General features: G+C 49.8%; 2 protein-coding genes across 2 annotated transcripts in view; one reads left to right on the top strand and one right to left on the bottom strand.

Annotated features, from left to right (window-relative positions):
• Positions 1 to 8,109, top strand: part of LOC133548282 (uncharacterized) — a 30,576-nt gene extending 22,467 nt beyond the window's left edge. Inside the window, exons 2-6 of the mRNA XM_061893600.1 lie at positions 2,582 to 5,118; positions 5,206 to 5,816; positions 6,595 to 6,803; positions 7,809 to 7,880; positions 8,043 to 8,109. Coding sequence (XP_061749584.1) covers positions 5,301 to 5,816; positions 6,595 to 6,803; positions 7,809 to 7,880; positions 8,043 to 8,109 — 864 coding nt within the window. The 5' untranslated portion in view covers positions 2,582 to 5,118; positions 5,206 to 5,300. The remainder of the gene's footprint in view (positions 1 to 2,581; positions 5,119 to 5,205; positions 5,817 to 6,594; positions 6,804 to 7,808; positions 7,881 to 8,042) is intronic.
• A 12,247-nt stretch (positions 8,110 to 20,356) lies between these two features.
• The window catches only part of LOC133548281 (aminopeptidase Ey-like), a 92,873-nt gene continuing 92,487 nt past the window's right edge, over positions 20,357 to 20,742 (bottom strand). The window contains exon 18 of the mRNA XM_061893599.1: positions 20,357 to 20,444. Within this exon, the coding sequence (XP_061749583.1) occupies positions 20,357 to 20,444 (88 nt within the window). The remainder of the gene's footprint in view (positions 20,445 to 20,742) is intronic.

The raw sequence follows: 20,742 nt of genomic DNA, 5'->3' as shown, positions 1-20,742 counted from the left end.
AATAGCACAATAAAACTGAGCCGAGAAAAACGGTAATTGTGACTCCAAGCGGAGTTCGAACAAGTCCAAAATATTTTTTTGGAGAAATTTTTTAAGGTTTTTTAGTATTTTTTTGTATTTTTGTTAAGTTTTTTGATTTTTTTGGAGATTTTAAGTATTTTTGTATTTTTTTGTATTTTTTCAGGTCGTTGGAGAACAAGGACATCCGGAGCACTCCCTGCGCCGGATACGTCCGTGTTGCTAGGTCCATGACCCTGTAACCAAGGTAAGTATTTTAGTATTGTTTCTGTCTTTTTTCAGTCGTTGGAGTAAAGGACAACGTCCGTTACCCAAGGTGAGAGACATGACAATAGAGGTAAGTGTTTTTGATGTTGTTGTAATATGTTCTTTCTTTCATTTTGTTGTTGTTTTTTTACAGGTACTCGTGGGAAGACGAGGACTACCGGGGCATCCCTTGCACCAGAGACATCCGGATTCCCAGGTGAGTAGTGAGGTAAGTATTGTTATGAGCAATGATGTGTGTGTTGGTGCGGATGAGGGGTGAAACCAGGAGGGTCCCCAATGGGCGGAGCGCGAGCCGTGTGTGGACCAGAGGCACAGGCGGGTTAGGGTTGGGGTTGGGGTTGGGGTTAGGGTTAGAGTTAGGAGTTAGGGTTAGGTATAAAGAGAAGGAGAGATGGGTAGGTGTTAGGTATAAAGAAAAGAGAGATGGGTAGGTTTTAGGAGTGAAAAAGGAGAGTGGTTAGGGTTAGGGTAAGGGGTGGGGGAAGGGCGATAAAAGAGTGTAAAAAAGAATATAAGAGGGGTGTGCACGGTCCGTCTATGGCCCAGCGGGCTCGCACTCACGCCTCATTGAGGCCCCCCGGATGTTTGGTCCCCAACTTTGTGATCCACAGGCGTTCGGCACGCTTCCGTTGGGCCACACTCCATCTCGCGTTGGTCTGCACAACGCACACCCGAACAGAAGTCCACCCGTGCCGGATAAAATGTTGTACCAGGTAGGTGGTAGTGTTCTTCTGTCGGATGATGTTGTACTTATGTTGGTGAAACCGGGTGGCGATGGTGTTACCCGTCTCACCAACATACATGGCATGACATCGCTGGCAGAGGATGACATAGATGCAGTTTTTTGAATGTTTGTGTCCTCTGCACAGCGGCCGGAAGACTTTACCGCTGTGGCGGTTCAAAAGCCAGGGGATGTGCTGTAGGGGAATGTTGCTCCTGGTTAAGGGCGGATTCCCGGGGGGACTGACTCGGGCCCTGATCAGCAACTCACCCAAGCTAGGATTTTTGCGGAACGCCGACACCAGGTAATATTCTTTCAGTCGTTCACTCTTCTCCACGAAGGTCCTGAAATTTTCCTTCACTTTTCTAGCGATATGTGTCGCTGCCGGTGAAAAAGTGGTAATGAAGGGGATCATATGTGTACCAAGGGGAGGCTTCTTCGGGTCCAGGAAACACCTGAATTGTCTCCTGAGGAAGGTTCTAGAATACCCCCTCTTCCTCAGGGCGGAAAACAGGGTTCCAGTGGCCGTAATGAAGTCCTCCCGCCTGGTACAGATCCGGTGGAACCTTAACAATTGTGACTTGACCAGTCCCGCGTAGGTGTGTCGGGGGTGGAAACTGGTCTTATGGAGGAGGGCATGGGTGTCAGTCTGTTTGAAAAAGACCTTAATGTCCAAATGGTGGGTTAGGGTTAGGGTTAGGGTTAGGGTTAGGGTTAGGGTTAGGGTTAGGGTTAGGGTTAGGGTTAGGGTTAGGGTTAGGGTTAGGGTTAGGGTTTAGGGTTAGGGTTAGGGTTGGGGTTGGGGTTGGGGTTAGGGTTAGAGTTAGGAGTTAGGGTTAGGTATAAAGAGAAGGAGAGATGGGTAGGTGTTAGGTGTAAAGAAAAGAGAGATGGGTAGGTTTTAGGAGTGAAAAAGGAGAGTGGTTAGGGTTAGGGTAAGGGGTGGGGGAAGGGCGATAAAAGAGTGTAAAAAAGAATATAAGAGGGGTGTGCACGGTCCGTCTATGGCCCAGCGGGCTCGCACTCACGCCTCATTGAGGCCCCCCGGATGTCTAGTGCCCAATTTGGTCATCCACAGGCGTTCGGCGTGTCGCCGTTGGCCTGCACTCCATTTGGAGTCGTGCTGGATGACACAAACCCGGACAGAAGCCCACCCGTGCCGGAGGAAGTGTTGCACCAGGTGGGTGGTGGTGTTCTTCTGTCGAGTAATGTTGTGTCTATGTTGGTGGAAACGGGTGGCGATGGTGTTTCCCGTCTCCCCAACATACAGGGCGTGGCAACGCTGGCATCGGATGACGTAAACGCAGTTTTTTGTGCGTGCGTCCCCCCTGCATAGGGGCCGGAAGACCCTCCCGTTGTGGCGGTTAAGTAGCCACGGGATGTGTCTGAAGGGGACGCTGCTCCGAGTCGGGGGAGGATCTCTCGTGGAGGGGACCCGAGCCCTGACCAGCAGATCGCACAGGTTGGGATTCTTACGGTATGCTGACACCAAATAATGTTTTTGGAGCCTGCCACTATTATCCACAAAGTCTTTAAAGTTTTGTTTGACTCTTCTAGCTACCTGTACCGCCGCAGGTGAGAAGGTCGTGATCAGGGGGATCATGGACTCACCAGGGGGAGGCTTCTTGGGGTCCAAGAAGCACCTGAACTGTCTCCTGAGGAAGGATCTCGAATATCCCCTCTTCCTCAGGGCCGTGAACAGGGCTCCCGTGGCCGTGACGAAGTCCTCCCGCCTGGTGCAGATCCGGTGGAATCTTAGCAGCTGGGACTTGACCAGTCCCGCGTAGGTATGTCGGGGGTGGAAACTGGTCTTGTGGAGGAGGGCGTGGGTGTCAGTCTGTTTGAAATAAACCTTTATGTCCAGATTGTGAGTGGAGGGGAAGTCTGGACCTTTGTATGTGGTGGTGTCCAAGAAATCCACCGACATGGGGCTGGTGGTGGACTTGATAGTGATACTGGGGTTGTGAGTATTGAGGGTGTGGCGGAACACCTCAAACTCCTCTACGGAGTGGGCCCATACCCCCCAGATATCATCGAGGTACCGTAAGTAATGCAGGGGCTTGATCGGGCACGCTGCGAGGGCGGAGGTCTCCCATTCCGCCATAAAAATATTGGCGTATGCCGGGGCAAATTTCTTCCCCATGGCTGTCCCTTTAATCTGGAGGAAGAACTTCCCATTAAATTCGAAGTCGTTCCTCCTTAAATTTATGTCGAGCAGCTGCAGGAGTTCTTTGTCCGGCCTGCTAATGTCTCGATATTTGCCAAATATATTTTTTACGGCTTGGATGCCCTGTTCAATGTCTATGTTTGTGTATAAACTGTCTATATCAATTGTGAACAGAATGGCCTCTTGGGGAATGGTCAGATTTTTAATTTTTTCTATAAAATCATATGTGTCTTTCAAATAACTATTGTGTTTGATGGAAAGTGGCGTTAAATAAAAATCAATAAATTCTGCCGTCCTGTAGGTTTCGCTCCCACAGTCGGAAACTATGGGCCTGCCCGGGGGTATGACATGGGGCTGGCTCCATTTGTGGGGTTCCTTGTGGATTTTGGGGAGTAAATAAAACCTACGAGGACGGGGATCCGATTCGCCCAGGAGGTAAGTAAACTGTTTATGATTGATGAATCTTTTATTTAATAAATTTTTAATGATTTTTTCCACCATAGGGATTGTGTCAAGATAAATGGGTGCGGCCAACGGGGAGTAGTAGGTGGTGTCGTTCAGTTGTCTGGTGCCCTCCCAGACATACTGAGACCTGTCAAAGATGACCACAGCGCTTCCTTTGTCTGCCGGTTTGATAACAATGTTATTGTTATTTTTCAGACTCTGAAGGGCCTCAGTTTCGTCACGCGTGAGGTTGGGCGTAATGGCGAGGGCGCAACCCGATAGGAGCGATGGATGCTCGTCCGCTAGGACCAGTGTGTGGACCTCTGGAGGTAGCAGACCGGGTGAGGGCTCCCACTCGGACCGGGCGGTGAAAGGTCGCGGACCGAGGGACCCTTGCTTTTCGTAGAACACCGCGAGTTTGACACCCCTGTGGTATTCTTGTAAGTCAAACTTCATTTGGTGGTGCCACTCAGGACTAAGGTTGGTGGATGGGACGAACGTGAGGCCTTTATTGAGGAGGGAGCGCTGTGAGGAGGTAAGTGTGAAATGTTTTGCCAAATTTACAATGTTTTTGTTTGTGTTTGTGGTGGTGTTGTTTGTGCTTGTGTCACCCCCCCGACAGGTCGGGTTTTTGGGGATGCCATGTTTAAATGGTGAAGCCAGTGCTTCAGCATGTTTTTGGCCGTTTCCTCGGTCCAGTGAAGGTTGTCCCTCCCCGTAGCAAACTTCTCACTGGTGAGTGCCGGAATGAAATTATAGTTTTTTTGAATATAAGTATTAATTTTGTGGAGGTTATCTTTATGTTCCTGGGGCAGGGCTTCTGAGAAGTTAATGATGGGGATGGAAATGTCGGCGTTCGGGAACACCGTTTTGGCCACCTTTAGGGCCCTTTGGATTTGTTTAAAGGTGGTGGCCTTCGGGTTTTGTTCCTTGTTATTGAGGCCGAACGATAACACCACCATTTCCACTTCGACACTAATCTTTGTTTTTTCTAGGATGGCCTCTGCGTGGCGGAAGTTGGCACCTGGATAGCTGTCCATCTGAAGGTCCTGGAGACGGACAGGTGGAAGACGACTAATATTGGAGTCACCAATCACCAGGACCTTCTTATCCACAGACAGGTGCCAATCAACCAACTTGCGCGTTGTACTGATGTGTCTAGTGGGGCCCCTGCGCGGACTGATAGGTGTGGCTAATTGTGTCGTGTCTGTATCCTCTGTCGGCTGAGAGGCCGAAGCGACCGCTCTAGGCCCCTTCCGGATTCCCGAAAAAAATTGGGACCAGCTTGGACCCGCTTCGGGAACCGGCGTGCGTGGAGGAGGAGTGTCCACGAGGGGCACGTCCGGAAGAGGCGCGTCCGGGAGGGGCGCGTCCAGGAGGGAGGAAGTCGGCGAGGATGGTCCCGGTAGGCCAGAACCTAGTTGAGACCAACTGGGGGGCGTGTCAGGGGGCAGCTGGGACCACCCTGGAGGCCCCTCAGGGGATGACGCCGGCTGCTCAGGTAAGTAGTTGGAAGTGTCTGGTTGGCCAGACGTCACCTGTGCATTGTCCGCCACATGGACTACAACTGATGTATTTTGTTCCCCAGGTGGCGGTGGCGCGTCCGAGACCGCAGGAGGGACCCTGACTTCGGTCTCGACCTGCGGATGCGGCCTGGGTGGCGGGACCAGGGGAGCCTCGACAATGGAGTTGTCGGGAGGACTGCTGCATGGCTCCTGGGGTCGTGTCATTCTCTGGGGCCTGGATGGTGCCGCAGCCAGAGAAGAAGGCGACAAAACCGGGAAGGGGACCGGGGTGACCGGTCCCCTAGGACCCGGAACCGGCTCCACCACAGGGGACCAGTCCCCGACCACGGGGTCGGTCATGGTGGACGCCGTGGCTCGCACAGGAGCGTGCAGGGTTGGAACCGGCAGGGGCAGCGGCAGCGGCAGCGGCAGCGGCGGCTGCACTACCTCCATCACCACTCGGGTGCTGGAAGGATCCAAGCGGACTGGTGACCCCGTCTGCTGGGATCGTGACGGACTACCCCCCTCGTCCACGCCACGAACGTCCACACAGATGGAGATCACCAGACCCTCAGCCAGCCGCAGTGTCTCGGTGGTCAACCTGCGTCCCAGGTGTGTCCTGGTCCAAGCTGAGGCCACCTGGAATGGTTCCTTCCAATTTTGCCCAATAAAAGCACTCAATTTGTTGATTTCCGTCTGCAGCGCTTTTTTATAATGTTCTCTTAGTATTTGTACAGTTTTTTGTGCCCAATTGTGTGCATTGTCTTTTATTAGGGCTTCTGTATCAGGGTTGGTGACCGCTGGCCTGATTCCGGTCGTCAAGGTGAGTTCCATATTAGTAATAGTTTGTGGTTGGATATCTCTATCCACATTATTTTGGTGGTGTATTATTTTAATGATGTTATAGATGATTTTAGCTTTGATGCTAAAATCACTATCCTGATTGTCAGGATGAATTTCCCTGGTGGGACGTGTTGTGTTTACATTCCTGTTTATATTCGGGCGTTGACCCCGTCCAAATCCAGGTTTGTCTGCTCTAAAAGTCCTCCTGGGATTGGGAGGCTCATAGTGTGCAGGTCGGAAATTAACCCTGTTTTTTTGGGGTCTATTGTGTGCAGGATGTTGGAAATATTGAGGTTTGTATCCTCTGACAAAATTGTTTTTATTTTTTTGGAATGTGTTGTGTTGATTTTCCCACCGTGGGGCACCATAACGCTTGCCACGCCGGCCGCTGTTACTCCTGTCGCGAGAGGCGTTGCCCTGGCGACGTGTGTTGTTTGTGGAGTAAACATGGCGGCGTGTGTTGCGTGTGGGGTAATCGCGGCGACGTGCGTCGCGTGTAGGGTAGTCCCGGCGACGTGCGTCGCGTGTGGGGTAGTCCCGACCACGTACGTCACGTCTCTCACGCGATCGGTTGCCGTAGCGACGCGTGTCGCTGCGGAGGCGCGTCCGCTCGTCCTCCTCCTCTGCAGGATAGCCACGCAGCACCTCCGCGTAGCTCCTGCGAGGCGGTTGTTGACGACGGTCCGCAAAATGATAATCTTCATCATCATAGCGGCCGTATTGAGGTTGAGGACGAGGGGGCGGGGTCATCTCACGCCGCGATCGCTGTTTACGTCCGCGAGGACGGACGAGGACCCATTCCTCGTCATGCCACGCCGCCATTTTTCGACAACCGAACGTGATATTAAATGTAAAATAGGTATTATGTGTAAAAATATAATAGGAATGAAGGTAGGTAGGTAGAAAGAAAAAATAAATTGATAGAGAAGAAATAAAATGGAAAGACTCCGGCGCGCTTCAGTGACGTCACGTCAGCGCAAACCGGATGTCCTTCGAAAAAAACCACAGAAGAAGAAGACCAGCTTCTTCGAAGAAAAAAGAATATAAAGAAAATAAACAACTAAGGGCGGTGCTATGCAGCACGATAAAAGACTCCAAGGTAAGGAGTGGAATAAATTAAATTAAATAATTAAGGTGTAAAAACTGAACGTAAAAGAGCGAATTGTCGGCGGACTTTTCGCCTCGTGGGAGAAGTTCCGCACGGTGACAAACAAAAGAGAGAGGAAGGGTAGAGGAAAGATAGTAAAAAGGTGAAAAATAATATTATATTGCAAGTCTTGTAAATGCAACGTTTCGGCACGAATGTGCCTTCTTCAGGCTGAGACTTGCTAAATGGAATATGAAATGAAAAAGTCGGCTAGTGTGCAATGAGAGCGATGTTGCTCGTTAGGTGGTTGGCTGTAGACTGAGGCTGATTGGCTGCTGAGAGTGAGGTGGAGTCGTAGCTGGCGAAAAATAAACAGAAAAGTTTTAAGCGATGCAAACTGCTCAGCTAAAATCATCCATGCAGCAATAATTGGCACCCAGTGACAGCATTGACCATGTAAATGGTATTTTATATTATTATTAATAGTGAATAAATAAATAAAATAAAATAAAATAAAATTAAATAGGCAAAAATAGGAAATAATAAGATAAAAATAAAGAAAATTCACTATTAATAGCACAATAAAACTGAGCCGAGAAAAACGGTAATTGTGACTCCAAGCGGAGTTCGAACAAGTCCAAAATATTTTTTTGGAGAAATTTTTTAAGGTTTTTTAGTATTTTTTTGTATTTTTGTTAGGTTTTTTGATTTTTTTGGAGATTTTAAGTATTTTTGTATTTTTTTGTATTTTTTCAGGTCGTTGGAGAACAAGGACATCCGGAGCACTCCCTGCGCCGGATACGTCCGTGTTGCTAGGTCCATGACCCTGTAACCAAGGTAAGTATTTTAGTATTGTTTCTGTCTTTTTTCAGTCGTTGGAGTAAAGGACAACGTCCGTTACCCAAGGTGAGAGACATGACAATAGAGGTAAGTGTTTTTGATGTTGTTGTAATATGTTCTTTCTTTCATTTTGTTGTTGTTTTTTTACAGGTACTCGTGGGAAGACGAGGACTACCGGGGCATCCCTTGCACCAGAGACATCCGGATTCCCAGGTGAGTAGTGAGGTAAGTATTGTTATGAGCAATGATGTGTGTGTTGGTGCGGATGAGGGGTGAAACCAGGAGGGTCCCCAATGGGCGGAGCGCGAGCCGTGTGTGGACCAGAGGCACAGGCGGGTTAGGGTTGGGGTTGGGGTTGGGGTTAGGGTTAGAGTTAGGAGTTAGGGTTAGGTATAAAGAGAAGGAGAGATGGGTAGGTGTTAGGTATAAAGAAAAGAGAGATGGGTAGGTTTTAGGAGTGAAAAAGGAGAGTGGTTAGGGTTAGGGTAAGGGGTGGGGGAAGGGCGATAAAAGAGTGTAAAAAAGAATATAAGAGGGGTGTGCACGGTCCGTCTATGGCCCAGCGGGCTCGCACTCACGCCTCATTGAGGCCCCCCGGATGTTTGGTCCCCAACTTTGTGATCCACAGGCGTTCGGCACGCTTCCGTTGGGCCACACTCCATCTCGCGTTGGTCTGCACAACGCACACCCGAACAGAAGTCCACCCGTGCCGGATAAAATGTTGTACCAGGTAGGTGGTAGTGTTCTTCTGTCGGATGATGTTGTACTTATGTTGGTGAAACCGGGTGGCGATGGTGTTACCCGTCTCACCAACATACATGGCATGACATCGCTGGCAGAGGATGACATAGATGCAGTTTTTTGAATGTTTGTGTCCTCTGCACAGCGGCCGGAAGACTTTACCGCTGTGGCGGTTCAAAAGCCAGGGGATGTGCTGTAGGGGAATGTTGCTCCTGGTTAAGGGCGGATTCCCGGGGGGACTGACTCGGGCCCTGATCAGCAACTCACCCAAGCTAGGATTTTTGCGGAACGCCGACACCAGGTAATATTCTTTCAGTCGTTCACTCTTCTCCACGAAGGTCCTGAAATTTTCCTTCACTTTTCTAGCGATATGTGTCGCTGCCGGTGAAAAAGTGGTAATGAAGGGGATCATATGTGTACCAAGGGGAGGCTTCTTCGGGTCCAGGAAACACCTGAATTGTCTCCTGAGGAAGGTTCTAGAATACCCCCTCTTCCTCAGGGCGGAAAACAGGGTTCCAGTGGCCGTAATGAAGTCCTCCCGCCTGGTACAGATCCGGTGGAACCTTAACAATTGTGACTTGACCAGTCCCGCGTAGGTGTGTCGGGGGTGGAAACTGGTCTTATGGAGGAGGGCATGGGTGTCAGTCTGTTTGAAAAAGACCTTAATGTCCAAATGGTGGGTGGATGGGAAGTCCGGGCCCTTGAAGGTAGTGGTATCAAGGAAGTCCACCGATACAAGACTGGTGGTGGACTTGATGGTTATGTTGGGGTTGTGGGTGTTGAGAGTGTGGAGGAAGACCTGGAAGTCATCCAATGAGTGCGTCCACACACCCCAGATATCGTCGAGGTACCGGAAATATTTGAAGGGCTGAATTGGGCAGGCAGCGAGGGCCGAGGTCTCCCATTCTGCCATAAATATATTTGCGTAGGCCGGGGCAAACTTTTTCCCCATGGCCGTGCCTTTTATTTGTAAGTAGAACTTTCCATTAAACTCGAAGTCATTCCTCCTCAGGTTGATTTCGAGCAGTTGCAGGAGTTCCTTCTCCGGCCTGCTAACATCTCTGTATTTATGGAAAATGTTTTTGACGGCTTGGATGCCCTGTTGTATATCTATATTGGTGTAGAGGCTATCTATATCTATTGTGAATAAAATAGATTCCTGGGGAATGACTATATTTTTTACTGTATCGATAAAGTGGTATGTATCTTTAAGATAACTCTGGTGTTTAATGGAAAGTGGGGTCAAGTAGTGGTCAATATATTCGGCCGTCCTATAAGTTTCACTCCCGCAGTCGGAAACAATAGGTCTGCCAGGGGGAATTTCGTAGGGCCGGCTCCACTTCTGTGGTTCCTTATGAATTTTGGGCAGTAAATAGAATCTGCGGGGACGGGGTTCCGGTTCACCCAGGAGGTAAGTATGTTGTTTACTATTGATGAACCTTTTATTTAATAAATTATTAATTATTTTTTCTATCATAGGGATAGTGTCAAAGTAAATAGGGGCGGCCAATGGGGAGTAATAGGTGGTATCGTTAAGTTGTCTGGTGCCCTCCCAGATATACTGAGCCCTGTCGAAAATAACGACTGCGCTTCCCTTGTCTGCCGGTTTTAAAACTATGTTGTTATTCTTTTTCAGACTATGGAGGGCCTCCATTTCGTCTCGCGTCAAATTAGGCGCAACCGCGAGGGCGCAACCCGAAAGGAGCGACGGGTGCTCATCCGCCAGGACCAGTTTGTGGACCTCTGGATGTAGCAGACCCGGTGAAGGTTCCCACTCGGACCTCGGGGTGAAAGGTCGCGGACCGAGGGCACCCTGATGTTCGTAGAATGCTGCAATTTTAACACTTCTGTGGTATTCTTGTAGGTCAAATTTGACCTGATGGTGCCAATCGGAGCTGACGCTAGTGGACGGGACGAAGGTGAGGCCTTTATCGAGGAGGGAGCGCTGTGCGGAGGTAAGTATGAAGTTTTTGGAAAGGTTTACAATGTTTTTGTTGGTGTTGTTGTTGTCGTCGTTGTTGTTGTTGTGTATGTTTGTGTCACCCCCCCGACAGGTCGGGTTTTTGGGGACGCCAGGTTTAAATGTTGAAGCCAATGCTTCAGCATATTCCTGGCCGTGTTGTCGGTCCAGTGCAGGTTGTCTCTGCCTGTTGCGAACTCGTCGCTGGAAAGTGCTGGAATGAAATGGTAATTTTTGTGGATGTAATTATTGATTTGCCGGAGGTTGTCTTTGTGTTCCTCGGGCAAATTGTCAGAAAAGTTGAGGAGGGGAATGAAAATCTCGGCATTAGGAAAGGTGATTTTGGCCGTCTTGAAGGCCCTCTGGAGCTGCTTAAAAGTGGTAGACTTGGGGTTTTGCTCTTTGTTGTTGATGCCGAAAGATAGAATGACCATTTCCACCTCAGCACTGACTTTTGTTTTTTGCAGGATGGCCTCTGCATGCCGGAAGTTGGCCCCCGGGTAACTGTCCATCTGGAGGTCCTGGAGACCGGTGGATGGAAGGCGACTAATGTTTGAGTCCCCGATCACCAGGACCTTCCTGTGAACGGACAGGTGCCAGTCCACCATCTTACGAGTCGTACTGATGTGCCTTGTAGGCCTCGTGCGCGGACTCGTTGGCGTGGCAACCTGCGCCCCGTCCGTGTCCCCTGTCGGCTGAGAAGCCGAAGTGACAGCCCTTGTCCTTTTCTGGTTTCCAGTAAAGAACGAGGACCAGCTAGCACGCGCATCCGGAGCGGACGTGTCCGGAACCGGCGTGACTGGAGGACGAATGTCTACCAAAGGCACGTCCGGCAGAGGCGCGTCCGGGAGGGGCGCGTCCAGGAGCGAGGAAGTCGAGGTAGGTGGTCTCGGTTGGCTAGAACCAAGTTGGGACCAGCTTGGAGGCGTGTCAAGGGGCAGCTGGGACCACTCTGGAGGCACGTCAAGGGGTGACGCGGGCCGCTCAGGTGAGTGGTGGGAAGTGTCTGGCTGGCCAGGTGTGCCCTGTGCATTGTCCGCTACATGGACTAGAGCTGGTATGTTTTGTTCCACAGGTAGCGGTGGCGCCTCGGAGACTGCAGGAGGGACCCTGACCTCGGTCTCGGCACGCAAAGGCGGACCGGGAGGCGGGACCAGGGGAGCCTCGACAATGGAGTAGTCGGGAGGACTGCTACATGGCTCCTGGTGTCGTGTCGCTCTCTGGGGCCTAGCTGACGCCTCAGCCAGAGAAGCAGGCGACAAAACCGGGAAGGGGACCGGGGTAACCGGTCCTCTTGGACCCGGAACCTGTTCCACCACAGGGGACCAATCTCCGCCCAAAGGGTCGGTCATGGTAGACACCGTGGCGCGCGCAGGAGCGTGCAGTGTTGGAACCGGCAGCGGCAGCGGCAGCGGTATGGTGGACACCGTGGCGTGCGCAGGAGCGTGCAAGGTTGGCACCGGCAGGGGCAGCGGCAGCGGGGGCTGCACTACCTCCATCACCACACGGGTGCTGGACGGATCCAAGTGGACTGGTGACCCCGTCTGCTGGGATCGTGACGGACTACCCCCCTCGTCCACGCCACGAACGTCAACACAGACGGAGATCACCAGACCCTCGGCCAGCCGCAGTGTCTCGGTGGTCAACCTGCGTCCCAGATGTGTCCTGGTCCAAGCCGAGGCCACCTGGAATGGGTCTCTCCAATTTTGCCCAATAAAAGCACTCAATTTGTTGATTTCCGTTTCTAGTGATTTTTTGTAATGTTCTCTTAATATTTGTACTGTTTTTTGTGCCCAATTGTGTGCATTCTCTTTTATTAAGGCTTCTGTGTCCGGGTTGGTGACCGCTGGTCTAATTCCGGTCGTCAAGGTGAGTTCCATATTGGTTATGGTCTTTGGCTGGGTATCTCTATCTACATTGATTTGGTGGTGTATGATTTTGATGATATTGTACATAGTTTTAGCTTTGATGCTAAAATCACTATCTTGATTGTTGGGATTAATTTCCCTAGAGGGACGTGTGATATTATTATTCCTGGTTATATTGGGGCGTTGACCCCGTCCAAATCCAGGATTGTCCGCTCTAAAAGTCCTCCTGGGATTGGGAGGCTCATTGTGTGCAGGTCGGAAATTAACCCTGTTTTTTTGGGGTCTATTGTGTGCAGGATGTTGGAAATATTGAGGTTTGTATCCTCTGAAAAAATTTTTTTTATTTTTTTGGAATGTGTTATGTTGATTTTCCCACCGTGGGGCACCAAAACGCTGGCCACGCCGGCCGCTGTTACTCCTGTCACGAGAGGCGTTGCCCTGGCGACGTGTGTTGTTGGTGGAGTAAACATGGCGGCGTGCGTTGCGCGTGGGGTAATCGCGGCGACGTGCGTCGCGTGTAGGGTAGTCCCGGCGACGTGCGTCGCGTGTGGGGTAGTCCTGACCACGTACGTCACGTCTCTCACGCGATCGGTTGCCGTAGCGACGCGTGTCGCTGCGGAGGCGCGCCCGCTCGTCCTCCTCCTCTGCAGGATAGCCACGCAGCACCTCCGCGTAGCTCCTACGAGGCGGTTGTTGACGACGGTCCGCAAAATGATAATCTCCATCATCATAGCGGCCGTGTTGTGGTTGAGGACGAGGGGGCGGGGTGATCTCGCGCCGCGATCGCTGTTTACGTCCGCGAGGACGGACGAGGACCCATTCCTCGTCATGCCACGCCGCCATTTTTCGACAACCGAAAGTGATATTTAATGTAAAATGGATTTTGTGTATAAAAATATAGTAGGAATGAAGGTAGGTAGGTAGAAAGAAAAAATAAATTGATAGAAAAGAAATAAAATAGAAAGACTCCGGCGCGTTTCAGTGACGTCACGTCAGCGCAAACCGGATGTCTTTCGAAAAAAACCACAGAAGAAGAAGACCAGCTTCTTCGAAGGAAAAATAATATAAAGAAAATAAACAACTAAGGGCGGTTCTATACAGAACGATGGAAAACTCCAAGGTAAGGAGTTGAATAAATTAAATTAAATAATTAAGGCGTATAAAATGAACGTAAATAGAGCGAATTATCGACGGACTTTTCGCCTCGTGGGAAAAGTTCCGCACGGCCACAAACAAAAAGAGAGAGGGAGGGTAGAGGAAAGATAGTAAAAAGGTGAAAAATAATGTATGGCAAGTCTTATAAATGCAACGTTTCGGCACGAATGTGCCTTCTTCAGGCAAGACTTGCTAAATGGAATAGAAATTAAAGAGTCGGCTAGTGTGCAGTGAGAGCGATGTTGCTCGTTCGGTGGTTGGCTGTAGACTGAGGCTGATTGGCTGCTGAGAGTGAGGTGGAGTCGTAGCTGGCCAAATTTTTAAACACGAAAGTTTTTAGAGAAACAAACTGCTCAGCTAAACTCATCCATGCAGCAATAATTGGCACCCAATGACAGCATTGACCATGTAAATGGTATATTTTCTTATTATTATTAATAGTGAATAAATAAATAAAATAAAATAAAATAAAAATAAAATAGGCAAAAATAGGAAATAATAAGATAAAAATAAAGAAAATTCACTATTAATAGCACAATAAAACTGAGCCGAGAAAAACGGTAATTGTGACTCCAAGCGGAGTTCGAACAAGTCCAAAATATTTTTTTGGAGAAATTTTTTAAGGTTTTTTAGTATTTTTTTGTATTTTTGTTAGGTTTTTTGATTTTTTTGGAGATTTTAAGTATTTTTGTATTTTTTTGTATTTTTTCAGGTCGTTGGAGAACAAGGACATCCGGAGCACTCCCTGCGCCGGATACGTCCGTGTTGCTAGGTCCATGACCCTGTAACCAAGGTAAGTATTTTAGTATTGTTTCTGTCTTTTTTCAGTCGTTGGAGTAAAGGACAACGTCCGTTACCCAAGGTGAGAGACATGACAATAGAGGTAAGTGTTTTTGATGTTGTTGTAATATGTTCTTTCTTTCATTTTGTTGTTGTTTTTTTACAGGTACTCGTGGGAAGACGAGGACTACCGGGGCATCCCTTGCACCAGAGACATCCGGATTCCCAGGTGAGTAGTGAGGTAAGTATTGTTATGAGCAATGATGTGTGTGTTGGTGCGGATGAGGGGTGAAACCAGGAGGGTCCCCAATGGGCGGAGCGCGAGCCGTGTGTGGACCAGAGGCACAGGCGGGTTAGGGTTGGGGTTGGGGTTGGGGTTAGGGTTAGAGTTAGGAGTTAGGGTTAGGTATAAAGAGAAGGAGAGATGGGTAGGTGTTAGGTATAAAGAAAAGAGAGATGGGTAGGTTTTAGGAGTGAAAAAGGAGAGTGGTTAGGGTTAGGGTAAGGGGTGGGGGAAGGGCGATAAAAGAGTGTAAAAAAGAATATAAGAGGGGTGTGCACGGTCCGTCTATGGCCCAGCGGGCTCGCACTCACGCCTCATTGAGGCCCCCCGGATGTTTGGTCCCCAACTTTGTGATCCACAGGCGTTCGGCACGCTTCCGTTGGGCCACACTCCATCTCGCGTTGGTCTGCACAACGCACACCCGAACAGAAGTCCACCCGTGCCGGATAAAATGTTGTACCAGGTAGGTGGTAGTGTTCTTCTGTCGGATGATGTTGTACTTATGTTGGTGAAACCGGGTGGCGATGGTGTTACCCGTCTCACCAACATACATGGCATGACATCGCTGGCAGAGGATGACATAGATGCAGTTTTTTGAATGTTTGTGTCCTCTGCACAGCGGCCGGAAGACTTTACCGCTGTGGCGGTTCAAAAGCCAGGGGATGTGCTGTAGGGGAATGTTGCTCCTGGTTAAGGGCGGATTCCCGGGGGGACTGACTCGGGCCCTGATCAGCAACTCACCCAAGCTAGGATTTTTGCGGAACGCCGACACCAGGTAATATTCTTTCAGTCGTTCACTCTTCTCCACGAAGGTCCTGAAATTTTCCTTCACTTTTCTAGCGATATGTGTCGCTGCCGGTGAAAAAGTGGTAATGAAGGGGATCATATGTGTACCAAGGGGAGGCTTCTTCGGGTCCAGGAAACACCTGAATTGTCTCCTGAGGAAGGTTCTAGAATACCCCCTCTTCCTCAGGGCGGAAAACAGGGTTCCAGTGGCCGTAATGAAGTCCTCCCGCCTGGTACAGATCCGGTGGAACCTTAACAATTGTGACTTGACCAGTCCCGCGTAGGTGTGTCGGGGGTGGAAACTGGTCTTATGGAGGAGGGCATGGGTGTCAGTCTGTTTGAAAAAGACCTTAATGTCCAAATGGTGGGTGGATGGGAAGTCCGGGCCCTTGAAGGTAGTGGTATCAAGGAAGTCCACCGATACAAGACTGGTGGTGGACTTGATGGTTATGTTGGGGTTGTGGGTGTTGAGAGTGTGGAGGAAGACCTGGAAGTCATCCAATGAGTGCGTCCACACACCCCAGATATCGTCGAGGTACCGGAAATATTTGAAGGGCTGAATTGGGCAGGCAGCGAGGGCCGAGGTCTCCCATTCTGCCATAAATATATTTGCGTAGGCCGGGGCAAACTTTTTCCCCATGGCCGTGCCTTTTATTTGTAAGTAGAACTTTCCATTAAACTCGAAGTCATTCCTCCTCAGGTTGATTTCGAGCAGTTGCAGGAGTTCCTTCTCCGGCCTGCTAACATCTCTGTATTTATGGAAAATGTTTTTGACGGCTTGGATGCCCTGTTGTATATCTATATTGGTGTAGAGGCTATCTATATCTATTGTGAATAAAATAGATTCCTGGGGAATGACTATATTTTTTACTGTATCGATAAAGTGGTATGTATCTTTAAGATAACTCTGGTGTTTAATGGAAAGTGGGGTCAAGTAGTGGTCAATATATTCGGCCGTCCTATAAGTTTCACTCCCGCAGTCGGAAACAATAGGTCTGCCAGGGGGAATTTCGTAGGGCCGGCTCCACTTCTGTGGTTCCTTATGAATTTTGGGCAGTAAATAGAATCTGCGGGGACGGGGTTCCGGTTCACCCAGGAGGTAAGTATGTTGTTTACTATTGATGAACCTTTTATTTAATAAATTATTAATTATTTTTTCTATCATAGGGATAGTGTCAAAGTAAATAGGGGCGGCCAATGGGGAGTAATAGGTGGTATCGTTAAGTTGTCTGGTGCCCTCCCAGATATACTGAGCCCTGTCGAAAATAACGACTGCGCTTCCCTTGTCTGCCGGTTTTAAAACTATGTTGTTATTCTTTTTCAGACTATGGAGGGCCTCCATTTCGTCTCGCGTCAAATTAGGCGCAACCGCGAGGGCGCAACCCGAAAGGAGCGACGGGTGCTCATCCGCCAGGACCAGTTTGTGGACCTCTGGATGTAGCAGACCCGGTGAAGGTTCCCACTCGGACCTCGGGGTGAAAGGTCGCGGACCGAGGGCACCCTGATGTTCGTAGAATGCTGCAATTTTAACACTTCTGTGGTATTCTTGTAGGTCAAATTTGACCTGATGGTGCCAATCGGAGCTGACGCTAGTGGACGGGACGAAGGTGAGGCCTTTATCGAGGAGGGAGCGCTGTGCGGAGGTAAGTATGAAGTTTTTGGAAAGGTTTACAATGTTTTTGTTGGTGTTGTTGTTGTCGTCGTTGTTGTTGTTGTGTATGTTTGTGTCACCCCCCCGACAGGTCGGGTTTTTGGGGACGCCAGGTTTAAATGTTGAAGCCAATGCTTCAGCATATTCCTGGCCGTGTTGTCGGTCCAGTGCAGGTTGTCTCTGCCTGTTGCGAACTCGTCGCTGGAAAGTGCTGGAATGAAATGGTAATTTTTGTGGATGTAATTATTGATTTGCCGGAGGTTGTCTTTGTGTTCCTCGGGCAAATTGTCAGAAAAGTTGAGGAGGGGAATGAAAATCTCGGCATTAGGAAAGGTGATTTTGGCCGTCTTGAAGGCCCTCTGGAGCTGCTTAAAAGTGGTAGACTTGGGGTTTTGCTCTTTGTTGTTGATGCCGAAAGATAGAATGACCATTTCCACCTCAGCACTGACTTTTGTTTTTTGCAGGATGGCCTCTGCATGCCGGAAGTTGGCCCCCGGGTAACTGTCCATCTGGAGGTCCTGGAGACCGGTGGATGGAAGGCGACTAATGTTTGAGTCCCCGATCACCAGGACCTTCCTGTGAACGGACAGGTGCCAGTCCACCATCTTACGAGTCGTACTGATGTGCCTTGTAGGCCTCGTGCGCGGACTCGTTGGCGTGGCAACCTGCGCCCCGTCCGTGTCCCCTGTCGGCTGAGAAGCCGAAGTGACAGCCCTTGTCCTTTTCTGGTTTCCAGTAAAGAACGAGGACCAGCTAGCACGCGCATCCGGAGCGGACGTGTCCGGAACCGGCGTGACTGGAGGACGAATGTCTACCAAAGGCACGTCCGGCAGAGGCGCGTCCGGGAGGGGCGCGTCCAGGAGCGAGGAAGTCGAGGTAGGTGGTCTCGGTTGGCTAGAACCAAGTTGGGACCAGCTTGGAGGCGTGTCAAGGGGCAGCTGGGACCACTCTGGAGGCACGTCAAGGGGTGACGCGGGCCGCTCAGGTGAGTGGTGGGAAGTGTCTGGCTGGCCAGGTGTGCCCTGTGCATTGTCCGCTACATGGACTAGAGCTGGTATGTTTTGTTCCACAGGTAGCGGTGGCGCCTCGGAGACTGCAGGAGGGACCCTGACCTCGGTCTCGGCACGCAAAGGCGGACCGGGAGGCGGGACCAGGGGAGCCTCGACAATGGAGTAGTCGGGAGGACTGCTACATGGCTCCTGGTGTCGTGTCGCTCTCTGGGGCCTAGCTGACGCCTCAGCCAGAGAAGCAGGCGACAAAACCGGGAAGGGGACCGGGGTAACCGGTCCTCTTGGACCCGGAACCTGTTCCACCACAGGGGACCAATCTCCGCCCAAAGGGTCGGTCATGGTAGACACCGTGGCGCGCGCAGGAGCGTGCAGTGTTGGAACCGGCAGCGGCAGCGGCAGCGGTATGGTGGACACCGTGGCGTGCGCAGGAGCGTGCAAGGTTGGCACCGGCAGGGGCAGCGGCAGCGGGGGCTGCACTACCTCCATCACCACACGGGTGCTGGACGGATCCAAGTGGACTGGTGACCCCGTCTGCTGGGATCGTGACGGACTACCCCCCTCGTCCACGCCACGAACGTCAACACAGACGGAGATCACCAGACCCTCGGCCAGCCGCAGTGTCTCGGTGGTCAACCTGCGTCCCAGATGTGTCCTGGTCCAAGCCGAGGCCACCTGGAATGGGTCTCTCCAATTTTGCCCAATAAAAGCACTCAATTTGTTGATTTCCGTTTCTAGTGATTTTTTGTAATGTTCTCTTAATATTTGTACTGTTTTTTGTGCCCAATTGTGTGCATTCTCTTTTATTAAGGCTTCTGTGTCCGGGTTGGTGACCGCTGGTCTAATTCCGGTCGTCAAGGTGAGTTCCATATTGGTTATGGTCTTTGGCTGGGTATCTCTATCTACATTGATTTGGTGGTGTATGATTTTGATGATATTGTACATAGTTTTAGCTTTGATGCTAAAATCACTATCTTGATTGTTGGGATTAATTTCCCTAGAGGGACGTGTGATATTATTATTCCTGGTTATATTGGGGCGTTGACCCCGTCCAAATCCAGGATTGTCCGCTCTAAAAGTCCTCCTGGGATTGGGAGGCTCATTGTGTGCAGGTCGGAAATTAACCCTGTTTTTTTGGGGTCTATTGTGTGCAGGATGTTGGAAATATTGAGGTTTGTATCCTCTGAAAAAATTGTTTTTATTTTTTTGGAATGTGTTATGTTGATTTTCCCACCGTGGGGCACCAAAACGCTGGCCACGCCGGCCGCTGTTACTCCTGTCACGAGAGGCGTTGCCCTGGCGACGTGTGTTGTTGGTGGAGTAAACATGGCGGCGTGCGTTGCGCGTGGGGTAATCGCGGCGACGTGCGTCGCGTGTAGGGTAGTCCCGGCGACGTGCGTCGCGTGTGGGGTAGTCCTGACCACGTACGTCACGTCTCTCACGCGATCGGTTGCCGTAGCGACGCGTGTCGCTGCGGAGGCGCGCCCGCTCGTCCTCCTCCTCTGCAGGATAGCCACGCAGCACCTCCGCGTAGCTCCTACGAGGCGGTTGTTGACGACGGTCCGCAAAATGATAATCTCCATCATCATAGCGGCCGTGTTGTGGTTGAGGACGAGGGGGCGGGGTGATCTCGCGCCGCGATCGCTGTTTACGTCCGCGAGGACGGACGAGGACCCATTCCTCGTCATGCCACGCCGCCATTTTTCGACAACCGAAAGTGATATTTAATGTAAAATGGATTTTGTGTATAAAAATATAGTAGGAATGAAGGTAGGTAGGTAGAAAGAAAAAATAAATTGATAGAAAAGAAATAAAATAGAAAGACTCCGGCGCGTATCAGTGACGTCACGTCAGCGCAAACCGGATGTCTTTCGAAAAAAACCACAGAAGAAGAAGACCAGCTTCTTCGAAGGAAAAATAATATAAAGAAAATAAACAACTAAGGGCGGTTCTATACAGAACGATGGAAAACTCCAAGGTAAGGAGTTGAATAAATTAAATTAAATAATTAAGGCGTATAAAATGAACGTAAATAGAGCGAATTATCGACGGACTTTTCGCCTCGTGGGAAAAGTTCCGCACGGCCACAAACAAAAAGAGAGAGGGAGGGTAGAGGAAAGATAGTAAAAAGGTGAAAAATAATGTATGGCAAGTCTTATAAATGCAACGTTTCGGCACGAATGTGCCTTCTTCAGGCAAGACTTGCTAAATGGAATAGAAATTAAAGAGTCGGCTAGTGTGCAGTGAGAGCGATGTTGCTCGTTCGGTGGTTGGCTGTAGACTGAGGCTGATTGGCTGCTGAGAGTGAGGTGGAGTCGTAGCTGGCCAAATTTTTAAACACGAAAGTTTTTAGAGAAACAAACTGCTCAGCTAAACTCATCCATGCAGCAATAATTGGCACCCAATGACAGCATTGACCATGTAAATGGTATATTTTCTTATTATTATTAATAGTGAATAAATAAATAAAATAAAATAAAATAAAAATAAAATAGGCAAAAATAGGAAATAATAAGATAAAAATAAAGAAAATTCACTATTAATAGCACAATAAAACTGAGCCGAGAAAAACGGTAATTGTGACTCCAAGCGGAGTTCGAACAAGTCCAAAATATTTTT

Source organism: Nerophis ophidion, linkage group LG02, assembly GCF_033978795.1.
Source record: "Nerophis ophidion isolate RoL-2023_Sa linkage group LG02, RoL_Noph_v1.0, whole genome shotgun sequence".
NCBI classification, from domain to species: domain Eukaryota; kingdom Metazoa; phylum Chordata; class Actinopteri; order Syngnathiformes; family Syngnathidae; genus Nerophis; species Nerophis ophidion.
This window is presented reverse-complemented; position numbering and strand designations above follow the sequence as displayed.